The 15,651-nt window shown below is 37.5% G+C and overlaps 2 protein-coding genes across 31 annotated transcripts in view; one reads left to right on the top strand and one right to left on the bottom strand.

The window, feature by feature from the left end:
- The window catches only part of LOC134664387 (glutamate-gated chloride channel), a 102,421-nt gene that overhangs the window by 22,979 nt on the left and 63,791 nt on the right, over positions 1–15,651 (top strand). The gene's annotated exons all lie outside the window — the stretch shown is intronic.
- On the bottom strand, positions 1,100–1,975 carry LOC134664726 (uncharacterized). Its single transcript, XM_063521473.1, has one exon. The coding sequence runs from the start codon at positions 1,973–1,975 to the stop codon at positions 1,100–1,102; it is 876 nt and encodes a 291-aa protein (XP_063377543.1).

Here is a 15,651-nt window from a genome sequence, read left to right as displayed (position 1 = left end):
AACACGCATTTTGACGGATTAACTACTACGCCATAATCTTGTAGCCGTTTGAACAAAATATTTAGGTGTTCTTTGTGAAGAGTCTCGTTTGTTGAAAATACCAAGATGTCGTCAACATAGGGGAATACGAAATCGAGACCCCGCGTGACCTCGTCGATAAATCTTTGGAAAGTTTGGCCGGCGTTCCTTAACCCGAAGGTCATAAAAGGAAATTCGAAGAGGCCAAACGGGGTAACGATAGCCGTTTTTGGGATATCTTCTTCGGCTACGGGTATCTGATGGTATGCTTTCACCAAATCTAAGGTTGAAAATATCTTGGCTCCGGCGAGATTATGGGTGAAATCGTTAATATGCCGGACAGGATACCGATCTGGAATGGTCCTCGCGTTTAAAGTCCGATAATCACCGCACGGGCGCCATGACTCGTCCTTCTTCAAAGCCATATGTAGCGGTGAGGACCAAGCGCTTTCAGAAGGTCGAGCAATACCGCTCCGCACCAGATCTTCAAATTCTTTCTTGGCAGCTGTTAGTTTTTGGGGCGCTAAACGACGTGGACGGCAAGAAAGGGGCGGTCCGTCTGTTGTCCGGATGTGGTGCACTGTATTGTGCTTTATCACACGTGGAAGACCAGGCGGTTTAACGACATCTGGGAACTCAGTAAGCACTTGTGCAAATACCGAGTTTTGAGAATTTATGGTTTTAACACTTGAGTGATATGTAATAGCAACTGAAGCTGCAGCATTTAAACCTGTAGTACCATCGACTAATTTCTTTTTGTGACAGTCTGGTAAAAGGTGATAGTGCGCCAGAAAATCAGATCCTATGATTGCGGTGCTGACATCAGCAACCACAAATTGCCAAGTAAATTCACGCCGCAGTCCTAAGTCCAAGGTAAGTTTGATTGTACCATACGTTTTTATGCTGCTCTCATTCGCTGCACTGAGTTCCCAGTTAGTAGGTTTTCTGTGCTTAAGCCAGCGTTGAGGGTAGCAGCATAAGTCAGATCCACTGTCTATTAAAAACTTTTTATTAGTGCCCCTATCCCTAATAAATAAGCGGCGGCTATAACTTTTTAACATGGAGCAATCAGTCGCCGCGCTTACTGATTGCGGTTGGAGTTTTCCTCCCAGTTGCAAGGAGGGACGCATTTGCTGGCTCTTGTGCCATATCTCCTATGGTACCAGCATTTTCGAGTTACTGGGGATTCGTTTCGGCTTCTGGTTCTTGAAGATGAGCGATTACGGGAGCGGCTTCTGGTGTGAGAGCCGGCAAGGCTGGCTACTTGCATGGACAGTTGTTCGATGCACTCTTTGAGCGAGGCCATCTCGCTTGGTGGACAGCTATTGTCAATTTTGTTGACTTTTGACAAGCCTGGTGACACCTCAATTATATTGTCAGCCAACCCCGCTAGCTTTTCTAGGGAAAGATCAGTGTGAGCAGCAAGAATAGCCTGAACATTGTTTGGTAAGCGCCTCATCCAAAGCTGCCGCAGGAGGGTTTCATCTTTTGTTGTCCCTGCAAGAGAGCGGAGCCGTCTGAGAAAAGCAGAAGGCTTGCTGTCACCAAGTTCTTCCTCACTAACTAGCCTCTCTACTCGTTCCTGCTCTGATACAGCCAGTCGTCTAATCAACTCTTTTTTTAAAGTTTCATATTTGTCTTCTTTGGGAGGATCTAATACCAGGTCTTCAATCTCCCCAATCAGCTTTTGGTCTATAATACTAATCACATGACTGAATTTAGTCATATCACATTTTATTCCTGCTACATGAAATTGGCACTCCGCCTGGGCAAACCATATTTTAGGTTTGTCTGCCCAGAACGGAGGTAATTTTACAGATACTTTGCACACTTTATCTCCAGTGGCTGGTGTAGGTGTGGGTTGGGGGGAAGCTTCATGTCCCTGCAGCTGAGCTTCTAGTGCTTCATTCCTGCTCTGCAGGTCAGCCAGCTGTTGTCTGAGTTCCTCTGCCGACATGGTTCGGGGAATAAAATATGTGCTCAGATGCAAATGCCACCACCCAAATATGGCCTAAATATGACACACCACACAAACTATTTCAGTTAGTACTAAAGCCAAACGTTATGTTAATTAACAAACACAGAAAACATTCGTAACAAAAACATAACAATATAGGTTAAGATACAAAACAGATTTTATTTTTAAATATAAGTATGTACTAAATGCAATGAAGGTAAATTAGGGGGCTTTGTAAGGCAAAACAAACGTACACAACTCAATAGTCCATGAATGAATAAAATAGTTGAACACAATAAAAGCAAAGGCGAGTTAAATGGGTTATGTTAGGTAATTAATTAATGATGTACATGAAATGGTTAAAATGTTAATTGTCCTCTGAACACCAGCTTGAGATAATGCACCACACGTAAAGCACGAGATTATATAGCGTTGTAGGAATCAGTTTTTATAATAGTTATTTTACTTACAAGTGTCTCTTGGGTTATGTAGTACGGCCAGGTTCGGTTCCTTAGGGAAAAATCACTCACGTAAAGCTTATAACGCACACTTGCACTTCACCACTCTTACAAATCCGATCTGCAGTCCGCACGACGATGTCGACGACGAAATGCGTAACGCGTCTGGTGCTGATCCGGGCAGCGTCGACCTGACGCTAATTCCTCGCACCCCGCTATCACGGGGCAGCTGTCGGCCTGTGCAAAGACGCCAAGCACTATGTAGGCACCAAACTTCTGGGAATCTGCCCTCGTCGGACATGAGTCGCACGCGCAAGCAAATCGGGCTCCTCCACTGCGCAACTTCGGTGGTCACCAATGTGGGAGTGCAGTGAGGTGATGTCAGGAACATTAAATAACGACCGTATTGTGTTGAATAGGTATAATGTTTATTAGTTACATATTAATTCTATTATCATATACACGTGTAGTTTCCCGGCTTTTTCTCTGTCTGTCAACATGACAGCTAGTGTTGCCTTGGTTATATTATAAGGGTGGCTTCCCACGAATGTAGGTGGTCGCCACAATGTCATGGAAATTTTTATTTTGGAAAGGAAAAGTTTCAATCTACTAGTACAAAAATATGAGATGTTTCCTAAATTATCCTTCGTGGAAATTTAGCAGTTTAGGAAACTTTCCAGCGGCACATTAGTAAGTATATAAAGGTGCCTTTACATAATTAAGTATTTCGTGTATCCATACTATCCACCCTCATATCGAACGTTAACGCGGCCATGCAATTGCCTACGCCGTTAATGTAATTAAACAATAACACAATTTATTTGCGACTTTGGCAGCATAGCATAGCTGGCTAGTTGCAAACACCATTTGATGCACGCTGCGAGCGAGCTGAGCGACCCAATCATCGAATTGTCGCTGCGAGACATATTACGGACAAACTCGTTTAGTTTCGGGATACATTTTTTCAATATTTATGACAGTATTTTAGGGTCGTACCCATTTGTCTGAGATCTTTATACAAGTTGGTGTCACAAATATGTAAGCTACTTGAGGAAAATGGTAAAAAAAGTGAAAAACATTTTTTATTTACACACAAGCTGGTTAACTACTTGTCTACCAGGAGTGAATTTTGTATGATCCAGTTTTTTTTAACTAAAAGCCATTAATAAAATACAGTATTACTTAACTTAGGTTAAGTATACAAATAAACAGCACCCAAGGCATTTAGCCAGTTCCCGTTGACTGATGATATCGAGTTAACCCAAATCTGGAATGTTCGTGATATTATGCGTCCCTTAGATGTACTAACGCCAGCATAATTGTGAATTAGTAGGCGGCTCAACACATAACTCCTGGCTCGCAGACGTTCGATGTTAATGTGTTTAATTTGTAGCGTCATGAATCTATGGATGCACCCACAAGATGGACGGACGACCTTGTTAAAGCCGCCGGAAGACGCTGGATGCGGGTGGCTTCCAACCGGTACGAATGGAGGTCCAAGGGGGAGGCCTATGTTCAGCAGTGGACGTCTTATGGCTGAGATGATGATGATGATGATGAATCTATGGAGCAATATGCAGTGATAGTTCTATGTGTCTATTAATTTTGTGTGTTTGTGTGTCCTTATTTCTGTGATCGATGCGGCAAGAAGTGCCGATCCGGCCATTGGCCTATACATTCATCGCAGTCGTTGTAGGCTGTAGACTGCCTCCTTTAATCGCTGATTCGTCGAATCCAAAATACCTTCTTTAGTCGCTGCAACTATCATCTGCAAAGATGCTGTGGCCAATGATGATGATTGTGAGCAATCACTATTTTATCAACAATCCTCATCATCATCATAGGGTTTTCCTAGTTGCATTTAAAGGACCAGGGTCCTTTAGGCTTTATATATTTCTGGCCAATATTATATTTCACTTCGCTTACGATTCTTTACCCCTAGATACTCGTAAACCTACTTTTTTAAGAATAATAGGTCTCATAAAACAAATTTAATCAATCCGCGTAGAAACAGATGTGGGCATTTAATCCCACTCGCTCGTCCATTATTCTGCCAGTGCCTGTAGTTGTATAAAAATATTACCCTACTTACTCAGTTTTCTGTTCTAGAAACCTTTGTCTTTTTACCGGCGGGCATCGCATTTATACGCGGCACAAGATTTCTCTACCACAGGAGTACGGAGAAATAAAGGCAATATGAATGTAGCTGCTTGGGGGGAAATAAATCCTTTGAACGCCAATTTGCATGACTGAGAATATTATGAAACTTTGTTTAACAGTAAACATATTTTTTACTGTGTATTTCAAGTCCATGATGTACCTAATAGAAGCGATGACGTCCTTTTTCCACGTCTGTCGTCGTTCTGTCATCCCGATACCTTTTACTTTTCTATTGAGGTTTTTTCAAACGGTTGTGCTATTGGCTAGGTACACCTCCCGAAAAACCTACCTACTATATTTGCTTTATGTTGGCCGTTACCTGCCGGCCCGCTTTCCTTAAGCGCCACTTGCGCCATCCCACTAACCCGGGATTAACCGGTTAAACCGTTAACTCAGTGTCAAATGGTACTGTTAAACATGGTAACTTCAGGTTGAACCGGTTAACCCAGGGTTAGTGGGATGGCGCAAGTGGCGCTAAGAAGATCGAAATAAAAGACACACTTCAAATAGCTAACCATGCTCGCCTAAACAATGGGAGCAAAAATTAATAAAGTAGGTATAACGTAGCAGGATCCATAACAATGCAATAATGGACAAAAGAACAATCATATTACCCACCTCGTAAATCTAAGTCGGGAAACCGATAGAATACCAAAGTTATACGCCAGGATAAGTTCGCTCCTAACTTCGGCAATAATTCTCTAGTAAATCCTATGCGATCGCTATTTATCGCTTAAAACGGTTTCATAACAGCTCTAAAAAAGGTGGGCTAGTTACTAGTTGCTATTTTGAAAGGGTAGGTAGGAAAGTAGGTATATAATAAGTATATACAGGATGGCTGAAAAATAACTGCTTTCCCGTTGCCTGGGATGCTCTGAGATTTTACTGAGCAACCTTTACTATGGGATCAACCGCGAAACCGCGAATAAAAAAATTGGCTGTTTCATACATTTTGGCTGGTCCATTTTCTATTGGGAGGGTGAATTTTTTTTCGTGATTTCGAGGTTGGCCCCATAGTAAAAGTTGCTCAGTACAATCCCAAAACCTCCCTGGCAACGAGAATGCAGTTATTTGTTGGCCACCGTGTATACTTACTGCACATTTTATACGACAGACGTTCTTCGCGCGACCTTTATTTAAATACACAAGGAGTGGTCTGAGTTTGAATACGGCATAACGAGACGGCGCAAAGTCGTGATGAAAGGGCGGTCTGAAATCGCTGTAATGAATGATAATTATCGTAGTATAACGGCATCCAAGACAATCTTGACTGAAACTATATCCGTGTATGATACCCTTTTCTCGTGAAATTGGGACGTCACGTGGCGAAAACTGCCCGAGGGCTTGAAGTTTGAAAACAAACAACATTGTTTGTTGTTGTTAAATTAATTTTCAGAATAATACTTCAACGTATATTATAGTATTTATTAATTTAATTTAAATATTGTACTTCGTTGGGTGTTAGTGTAATGTGTTGGAAGTTTTTTATGCGATATGTGACTATGCCACAGCATAAGTAGGTTATAGTTATTGTCAACTTGCATATTTAAAACCTAGCCAACCTGAAAATTTTACATCTACATAGAGGAACATGTTGTGATTCTATCTTTAAGTTATTATATATATGGCTATTACTAAGAAATCTTGTCGACTAATATGCTATAAAAAGCTGCACATGTGCTTACACATGTAGTAGGGCAGGCTTGTTTTTCAACATTACCTGTTTAACGACATCCGATCGCGGCTTCTTCGTCCTAAGTATGTACTTACCAGTCGCGCAACCCAGTTAAGTGCTTTCCAAGGCGACAATAAAAGTGACGTAAATCTACTTAGATCCACGCGTTGAATTTTATATTATATTTATATTCCATAAGCTCTTTTTTTGTGAGAGTCATATCGGATGAAAAATAAAATAAAATCGTAACAACTACTATTCGTACTATGTACACTAAAGCATTTTTTTTGTTGTTTTAGAACTTAGGTAGGTATACATTTTTTTGGTTGTATCGACTATACAAAATATTGCAAATTAAACGATTACTTACCTACTATATTCAAAGTCAACATACCTAACACCTTGCTAGTGAGGAAACAACTGAAAATACCTAATTACATCACAGAAACAAATACGATTAAAAGCAGAAATAGATGGCATATAGGTACCAAATCGATAGTGCCATCGCTATAAATAGTTGGAAATACAAGTAAATACATTATACGGCGGGTCTGAATTTAGTCTTCTCGTTCTAGAGTTAGCGGTATTTCGTATACAAGACACAGTCCCGCCAACTTCGTGATGTGGAAACTTAAAATTGAGTTTGTAAATTTGTAAGTTCGCTCCCTAATGTTTGCTTATTGTTTCAAGTTAGTTTGACAAGGTAATTGGCTAAATTCATTGTTTGTTGCCTAATAAATTGTGTAAACCGCAATCTTCCTTCGGCATTGTCTGAGGTTAAAAGGCTAAAGAGAACCGGAAGATGGGACACGCTCGGAGCGTCAAACATTTTGGAAACGAACATCTCGGTTATAAAATTTTATCGAGAATTTGACGCCAGCTAAATTAAGCCATTACATGTACAATATGCTTACTCGTATACTTGTAGGTACCTACTTGTAAACCGTTTATTTTTCCATATTATCAATTCTCAATGTTCTCGAGTATATTGAATATAAATTGAATTATTTGTCGCGAAATGAAAATCCATATTGAATCGCCAAACGAGGCCGAGGAAAGGGGACGACTACTTCCCCATACAAACGTATTCTCGTTTCCTCTATTCATATTCATACTAAGTAGGTATAGAAGTATGATGTATAATGACCATAGATGTGCAGGGGCACAATCAAACGTAGGGAGGGCCCTACGTTTGATTTATTTTATTACTAAAAGAGTTAGAAGAGAAATAAAAAACCATTCAATTTTATAAATGCTCCTAACTTTTATACTCGATAGGTTGATATACATCAAAAAAGTTAATATCCAGAGAGGAAAATGGGGACTACGTTTGTACAGAATTACGGTTTCAAGACAGTCGTCCACTTTCTTCTTAAGGTTGTGCTCAGTTTTTGTGAAAGAGTGTTTCCATTTTCCAATTCTCAAAGTTCTAGATTCACAGTTACATTTCAAATAATCCACGTATCTTCTGATATTTTAATGAAGATAAGAGTTATGTAACAACGTGTAGTAATAGATTCCGTTAGAAGTCGGTGCACTGGCGAGGGCTCGCCCGGGGGGCAACCGCGGGGCAGATTGCAGTGCTCCTTTGTCCGTGCCTGAAGCCTCGTAGATTATCTTTACAGTCGACCACTTTATTTTGTTAGTCCTCTACTAAGGGGATAGGATGAAAATTAGTGCTGACTTTGTCCGCCTCTACTACTACTATTGTAAATCTTGTATTTTTATTTCTATTAATAGGTATTATAATGACAATCTTACACACATTGCTCAACAGTAAGCTCAATAAGGCTAGAAAACATCCATAACTCAGGAACAAATATTTGTGATAAAAACACAAAATAAATGCCCTTACCAGGATTCGAATCCGGGACCTACTGCTTCGTAGGGAGGGTTACTACCAACTAGGCTAGGAGGCCGTTGAATTCTATCTACCAGATTCCTTCGTAAGTTCAAAAGTTGGACTTATCGAGTAGGTAAGCCATATCTTTACCGAATGTACTCGTTCCATCGAATTCCCAAGCACAATAAATAACAACAAAAAGTGACTGTTTAAATAGGCACATTTTCGTTTAATTTGCCAGTAAAATAAGGGCACGGGATTCGTATTTCCCAGTAAATTATTATTACGACGGCAAGCGACGTGGTTCCAAAAGTAAACCAAATTTCCACTAATATAAATTTTCCTGGATTGTGGTACACGTCGCTATAATTTACCTACTTGGATACAATTAACTTTTATGCCTATTCTAAATGGAAAATAAATTACAATATTTTCCTAATCTGCTTTTGAACCGGGCTCCTTAAGCTGAATATTTTTTAAGGCACGTTTTCGTAAATATACTCTGTATCTTTAGGTACTTAAATAAAGGTAAAAAAATATTTTGTACATTTTCGGGTAGTTATAACATTTATTGATTAACCAACCAAATACATAACCACCTGGATCTGTAACTGAACGACCTGACTAATAAATCAACCTACATTATTTCATCATGTAATGTTTTCATCTACCCTCATCTAGCTTAAGAAGCCATTTGAGGGTAGATTTAATTTACTCTTTTTTAAATATGTACCTAAAGATACAGACTATAGATGGAAACAGTAGGTATCATGATTTGCAAATGCTATAGGTAAATATTAATCACAACTGACAGCTTTCTCACTCAACGCATTGCATTGCAAAACGGCAGTGATTTATGCTGCCATCATCTAAAGTAGGTACAGTCAAGGAATTTAAATTCCGACCCATTTCGTACTTTGTCACAGTGACAACCGTATGAGGTCTCTAGCGGCTTTCATATTGATTGTCACTGTGACAAAGTACGAAATGGGTCGGGATTTAAATTCCTTGACTGTACCCCGGTATACCTAATCATATTTTTTTAGCCTTATTTTCAGTATTTTTTCTCGTAAATAGTTAAGTTTGTTTATTACAATTCTATATAAAAAAAATAGTGACGTCAGTTAGGGATTTAATTACGAATGAATATAACGGGGTCGTTTATGCTAATTAGTATTGTGTATGTTTAAGGTAACGCCCTATGGGGTTACATTCGCAAATTAGTTTTCAGGTCGATAGCCTTGGTCCGTGCTATAAAAGGTACAAGGCTTTTATAACAACAACGTAGCTGTCAGCTGGTTCTATTTTTGTTTATATAATTATTTAACTAAAAATTAAGTGGGATAAGGCAGTAAATATTTTAAAGTAACATTTGGACGCCATATTGTTATTACCTACATCATTCGGTACAGTCAAAGAATATAATTTCCGATCCATTTCGTAGTACTTTGTCACAGTGACAATCAATATGAAAGTCGCTAGAGACCTCATGATTATTTTCACTGTGATACGGTACAAAGTGGGTGGAAAATTAAATTCTTTGACTGTACAATCCGTACAATATAATGTTAGGGGCTACCGGCAAAACCGAAATTCGCAAATTGCGGGGATCTTTCTCTTTTACTCCAATGAAGGCGTAATTAGAGTGACAGAGAAAAATGCCCGCAATTTGCGAACTTCGATTTTCGCGGTTATAGCCCTTATCAGGCTGAAACGTAAAGTTGGCTTAAATAACCTAACATTCACTTCGTAAGGTGCCTAATTTGCACCAAGATTTGTTTCAAAAATTAAAATTATTAAAAAAAAAATATTGTGGTATATAATATATTGATACATATTTGTTGATTCAAAGTATTATTGTTTTAACTTTTATATTTATATTGATTACCGCAGTTTAATTACCCACTAATCGTACGTCAGCAGTTCCAAACGAGTTGTGCAAACAATCGGCTGTTTGCAAAATTGCTTCAGTTTTAACAATTTGTTCGGCAATATTGCAAAGCTTGTAAAATTTCAATAAGTAGATTTTCAGTAGCGAACCGGCAACGTTTTCGCTCAAATTTCAATTTTATTTGTAACCGTTTGGTGGATTTGATGAAAATTGAACGAACATACCAACATCCTACCTACATACCTATACCTATTCAGGTTGGTAATGTAGATTTTTTCCCTGAAACCACATTCGGATAATTACAAATATCAATTGATTAAATCGCCCCACGGCTACGACTACACTATAAGTTATATCGGTTACGAAACAGACTGCTACATTATGTATTGTACCTACATACTTACCATATATTTGTGATAGGTAACGGTTTTCATATATATGTACTACACGAAAAGGAAAATAAGTACCTACATTACTTATACAAGCGTTATTCCTTTATATTGCTCGGTATCACATTCGTCTTTAAGTCTCTATAGCCGTCATCGCCTATCATAAATCATGATGGTCGCGTAAGCCCTTTCCCTTCCCTGTTAACATCCAAAGTTATGTTCAGATCCGTATAATTTTATACGAGAGATCATCCTATCTGTTAACGTTTGTAATGAAAAGAAAACGATACCTTTTCAAATGGAAATCTGCTATAAAACGCTTTAATATCTACCAGCGAAAATAAAAACTTACGAGTACCTAGTTTACAAATTGTTTACAGCTGCACCTACACATCTTTAGAACCATAAAAAGGTATTCTTAGTATAGTAGGTATAGTGTTCCCAAGACGCTAAATATGTCTTACTTAAATACCAGTTTGTAACAATAGGTACATATTGCTGAACCAGGGCTCCAATTGAATTTTTATGCAAATTGCACTTTATAAATTTGTTACGAGGAAGTATTTGCTCATATTATAACAAGGCGTTGGTTTAGTTAGTATGTAGTTGGTATAGATCGATAAAATTAACCTAGAGGCGTCTGCCAAGTTGGCCACCACTGCCCATGACCGCGTCTTACACATTTGTCATTAGTACTGGCGTCTTTAGTAAGTATTTGTTCTTAAACGAATACTTCTATAAAATTCTGACTTATACTGATACTATTTTATACTTTCTCTACCTGTTCTCAAGCGTTAAATGAATAAAAAACCTAGAAAATATCGGAAACGTCGCGTCGGGACCCAAGTAGGGCGCCCTCGTATATCTCGATTGAGCTGGCGCAATGCATACGAATTAGTCACTCGGACCTCGTTATCGGTATTTTACCCCTTTACATTAGTAAAAGCAAGTAGAAGGTATAGGTAAGGTAGGTAAGGAAGGTAGGTAAGGTAGGTAGGAAGGTAGTCATGAGGCATCTTTCATTTGAAACCTTAAACACATGCTGTTGGTGAAATTTTCGATAAGTCAATTTATCAGCCCCATCGTGTGTATTGACCTAAAAATTCAATGAATCTGATCGAATATTGCTCTGATGTGTACTGGCGTTTGAAAATTAGTTCGCACATTACTTACCAGAGTTTGCATAACACATCACTCTTTTAGCGCGTGAAAGTAGAGAAGAAAACATACTTATCTATTATTTATTTTACTATATCAATGTCATGCGGTAAAATAAATTTATTTACGATTCTAAAACTATAAATAAAACATAATTAAATAACTAACTATAAAACATAAAAACTAAATCTAAAAATAAATAACTACAAACTAGTCCCCTGCGGAATGGTGCTGTAGATGCTGGCAGCATTTCCTCGCTGTATCGCAACACTTATTCTTTGTGCGAAGAAGCTGCCAGCTCTATGATCACCATAAAAATAGTGTGTGGTAAAATAGTTCTAGTATTGACGATTGTAGTTAGAATATAAGTGAATTGTTTACTTTTACCGTGACGTAAATTATAACAATGTAAGTGGTAGTTGTCGTGGTTAATTTAAGCCCAAATGGAGCGGTGGGGGCAACGATTTATATTCATTTTATCGCCACTCCGACCACCGTGTAAGGACAGTATCTGAGGTACAAATAGTTCCTTGACAGTTTTATTTATAGGAAGGTCGACGGAAGGAAAGGTTAGTAAAATTTATTAAGTCGTTCTTTCTAGTTGTTTCGTTACAGAACCAAATCACTCAAAGTATTTCGCAATTAAGGTTTCAATGTTATCGTTATAGCTTAGAAAATAAGCAACTTATACGGAAGTCTGGTTCCCCCTTATTGTTACATGTCCAATTTATTATTTTAAGTGATTAATTGATTATTACTTTTGCAATATACGTAGACTTGAACACTTGAAAAGTCTTATTGATTATCTATTCAATATTAATGATGAAATAATAGTTTATTATATATCAATCATGAAATAAGGAACATAACTTATGACCTACCTTTATTTTTGAAAACAAGAGCAACAATATTGTAAAGAAACCTATGTAGGTATTATATTATATATTTATAAATGTGCTTTTGTTCTAAGCTATTGTGATCAAGAGTGTTTTCTTTGTGGGGATAATAAACAAGAAACCCCTAATAGTTACGGTTACTGTTTCTTCTCAGCGGGACTCCAATGGTGTGCCAATTAACTATAATAATATTTTATGAAATAGCCTGGAATAATAGCTTGAATCCAGTAGCAAATCAGTTGATGGGAACCAAATATCTTTTTAGCTGTGACTTTTCATTAAATAGCTAGTAAAACTCAACTCAATAGGTACATCGAATCAGTTAATACCTACTTCCATTTCCAGAATGGATTTCGATCTTGATACAGATAAAGATTTTAAAGTATGTTTTGGAGTCTCATTTTTACTAACGAAGGGTGAAAAATTTATTCAAGTATATACCCGATATATCAAAAAATATGCAGAATTTTACCTAATACCCTTGAATGTAGTTTTTAATATTAAGTTTGTCATTGTCAAAGATTGTCTTTATTGTCAAAGCGTATTTGTGTACATAGGTCGATAGGTCTTCGGGCGTACAATAATTAACTAAACTAATATTTACACGCAAACGTAAAACAATAACATAACATTATAACAATTGTTTATGTCTAGGTACATAAAATATTCATTTTAAATTATTGACACGTTACCTGTTTGAGTTACGGTCATAAATGTCGTAAAAATAAAATGATAATGCAATATTTCGTAGATATTACGCTTAATTAAAGGTCATCAAACAAGTGTGATGTGGTAAATATGCTGTGAACTGGAACACGACGATGCAACGAGCTGTAAAGGATGACATTTTGTCCATTGTTGTTCCGGATCTGTATAAAAGAGACTGTTATTGATGGCTGGTGAAACAATGTAAACATTCACTATTCATTTTCAAAGTTAGCTCTATTTGAAACTGTTTATCAGCAAAACTGAAACTCATCAGAATTTCAAACACAAAACATAATTTTCTTTGATTTATATTCGTAAACATGAAATATGATTCAGCTGGAAATTGTAATAACTAGTGAGACAAGCAGCCCCATATGTAGGTAACTCACAATAGTTTATATTCTATCTCATAAAAATATACTAACGTAATATACCTTACCTTAAATAGTATTTTTCTAACTGGAAGGGTACGATGCGATAAATGTTATGTCCATACAATTTATGCCTTAAAAATGCCAAATGTAGTAAAATTGTATATCTATATCATCATACCAGTTTCGTCCAGTTTGAAAAATATTATAGCTAACGTTTTGAAAATGAAATCGTATTGACATCAATAAAGCTCCTGAACTGCCAACCTTTATCTAGAATTAAATAGTTCTTCTTTACCCCTAGCCTTGAGTTTTCTAATTAGTCACGACCGCGAACGCTGCCAGCAAACTTCCGGAAATCAGCAAATAGCGCTCGGAAACCTCACCGGAGGTTGTATAGCGGCGGATAAATGAAGCCCGGCTCAACACTAGGTGCCATACAAAGTTTAGCATAGTTAATTATTCAGCGCACCCTGTTCGCGCATGTTCTCTAAGGAACGTCTCCGCGCCTTTCGTATGGAGATTTTACGCCGCCTTATTTTTTTCTAAGAAATATGCTGAGTGCCGTGCTGACACGCAGCGCTAAGACGTGAGGCAATTCGGAGCAACTGCTCTCTTTATTTGGATTGTTGTGCTTATTTTATGAAAAAGAGCTCGTTTCGTTTGTATCCTGATTTAACGATATAGGGCGAAAAAACTGGGAAGGTTTACTGCCATAGTTTCCGTAAGTAGGTTAATTTAGGGAGTCAACTAAAAATTATATATTTACTCAAAAGTAATTCAATAGCAGTCACTTTATCCACTTGTTGTGTACACCATGTATTATGTATTGTGTATTGTAAATAGTAATTAAGTACTTAGTCTTAATTTTCTAACAAAGCAGGCAAATTGCTTCGCTGTCTGAAGTTCTATAGACATATTGTATATCGATTTTAATGAAAAATGCCTAAAATTAATACTTCAGTTAAATTTATCAGAGATCAATACCAAAATTGCAACTTGTTTCAACACTGTGTGCCGTGAACGATGTGACTGTAAAATTAAATCTTGATAATCCTATTATGAGTGTTACGGCCAAAATAATCGAGCACATGCAGGTAATCCTTTAAATCTGTTGGTTCGTTGCTGAAAGGCTATTCAATATTCGTAATTCTACAAAAGCTTTCGAGCTATGAATTTATACAAGGCATTACAATTTCCTACACATTTTTTTTTCAGTGACCAGTTTGCGTTGCTATTGATACCTACCTACCTATAATATTTCTATGAGATTTTTGAACATAGGTTATGGGGTCAAATCGGTAGCCCCTAAGGGGCCTAAGGATAGGTGCCATTCTCCTTCGTTTTTCCGTACTCAAAGTTCTTGAAAATAGTACAGTGTAGAGTTGATTGACAACCACAATTTTTCGTCATACAAAAAATACCAAGAATCTAAGAATACTAAGTTGTTAGGTGCTAAATACATGATTCAGTCCTGCGTATAGAGCATAAAATAATTAAAAATATTGGGGTATTACGGTTTTTTCAAAAAACCGGTTCCGAGCCCTGAGCACAATCGCTACATTCAACCTTAGTAAATATACATAACGTACGTGTAACGGTTTTGAGGATGACGCATAATGTATGTCCCAACCAACCTCATCATTTTATTCACCGTGTGATTAAACGGATCCGATTTCCTGGGCAATAAAAAAATCTGTAGGACACACACATTTGTGTTGAAAACTAAACTATCTGATATGGCCTTCGCTTTGTCAACAAAAGGAGGAAGCTAGAATATCTTGGTATCAACATAATAAAAAGTCAAAAGTACCTACCCACGAGAACGTAGAATGAATGAGAGATAATACTTAAGCTGGAGACTCGTATACACCTTCATTGCGGCCAGCCCATCGACACCCCATACTTTGATAAATTAAGAAAGCACTTGTTACCAACATTGAGGTATAGAAATAATCTTATCGAATTAAAATGACTGCTGTTGCATTTTGGTGGCACATACCATACTTGCTTTTAACATAGACGTATTATACTTACTTTTCTTTAGGTTGGTATGATTGGTAGTAAAACGTCAAACGTCATTTGAATTGTCGTGAACGTGGAAATACGTGGTTATTTTTTATTGTA

The sequence above is a fragment of the Cydia fagiglandana genome, chromosome 5 (genome assembly GCF_963556715.1).
Source record: "Cydia fagiglandana chromosome 5, ilCydFagi1.1, whole genome shotgun sequence".
Classification (NCBI taxonomy): Eukaryota; Metazoa; Arthropoda; class Insecta; order Lepidoptera; family Tortricidae; genus Cydia; species Cydia fagiglandana.
The sequence above is the reverse complement of the archived record's forward strand: the minus strand, read 5'-3'. Positions and strand labels throughout refer to the sequence as shown.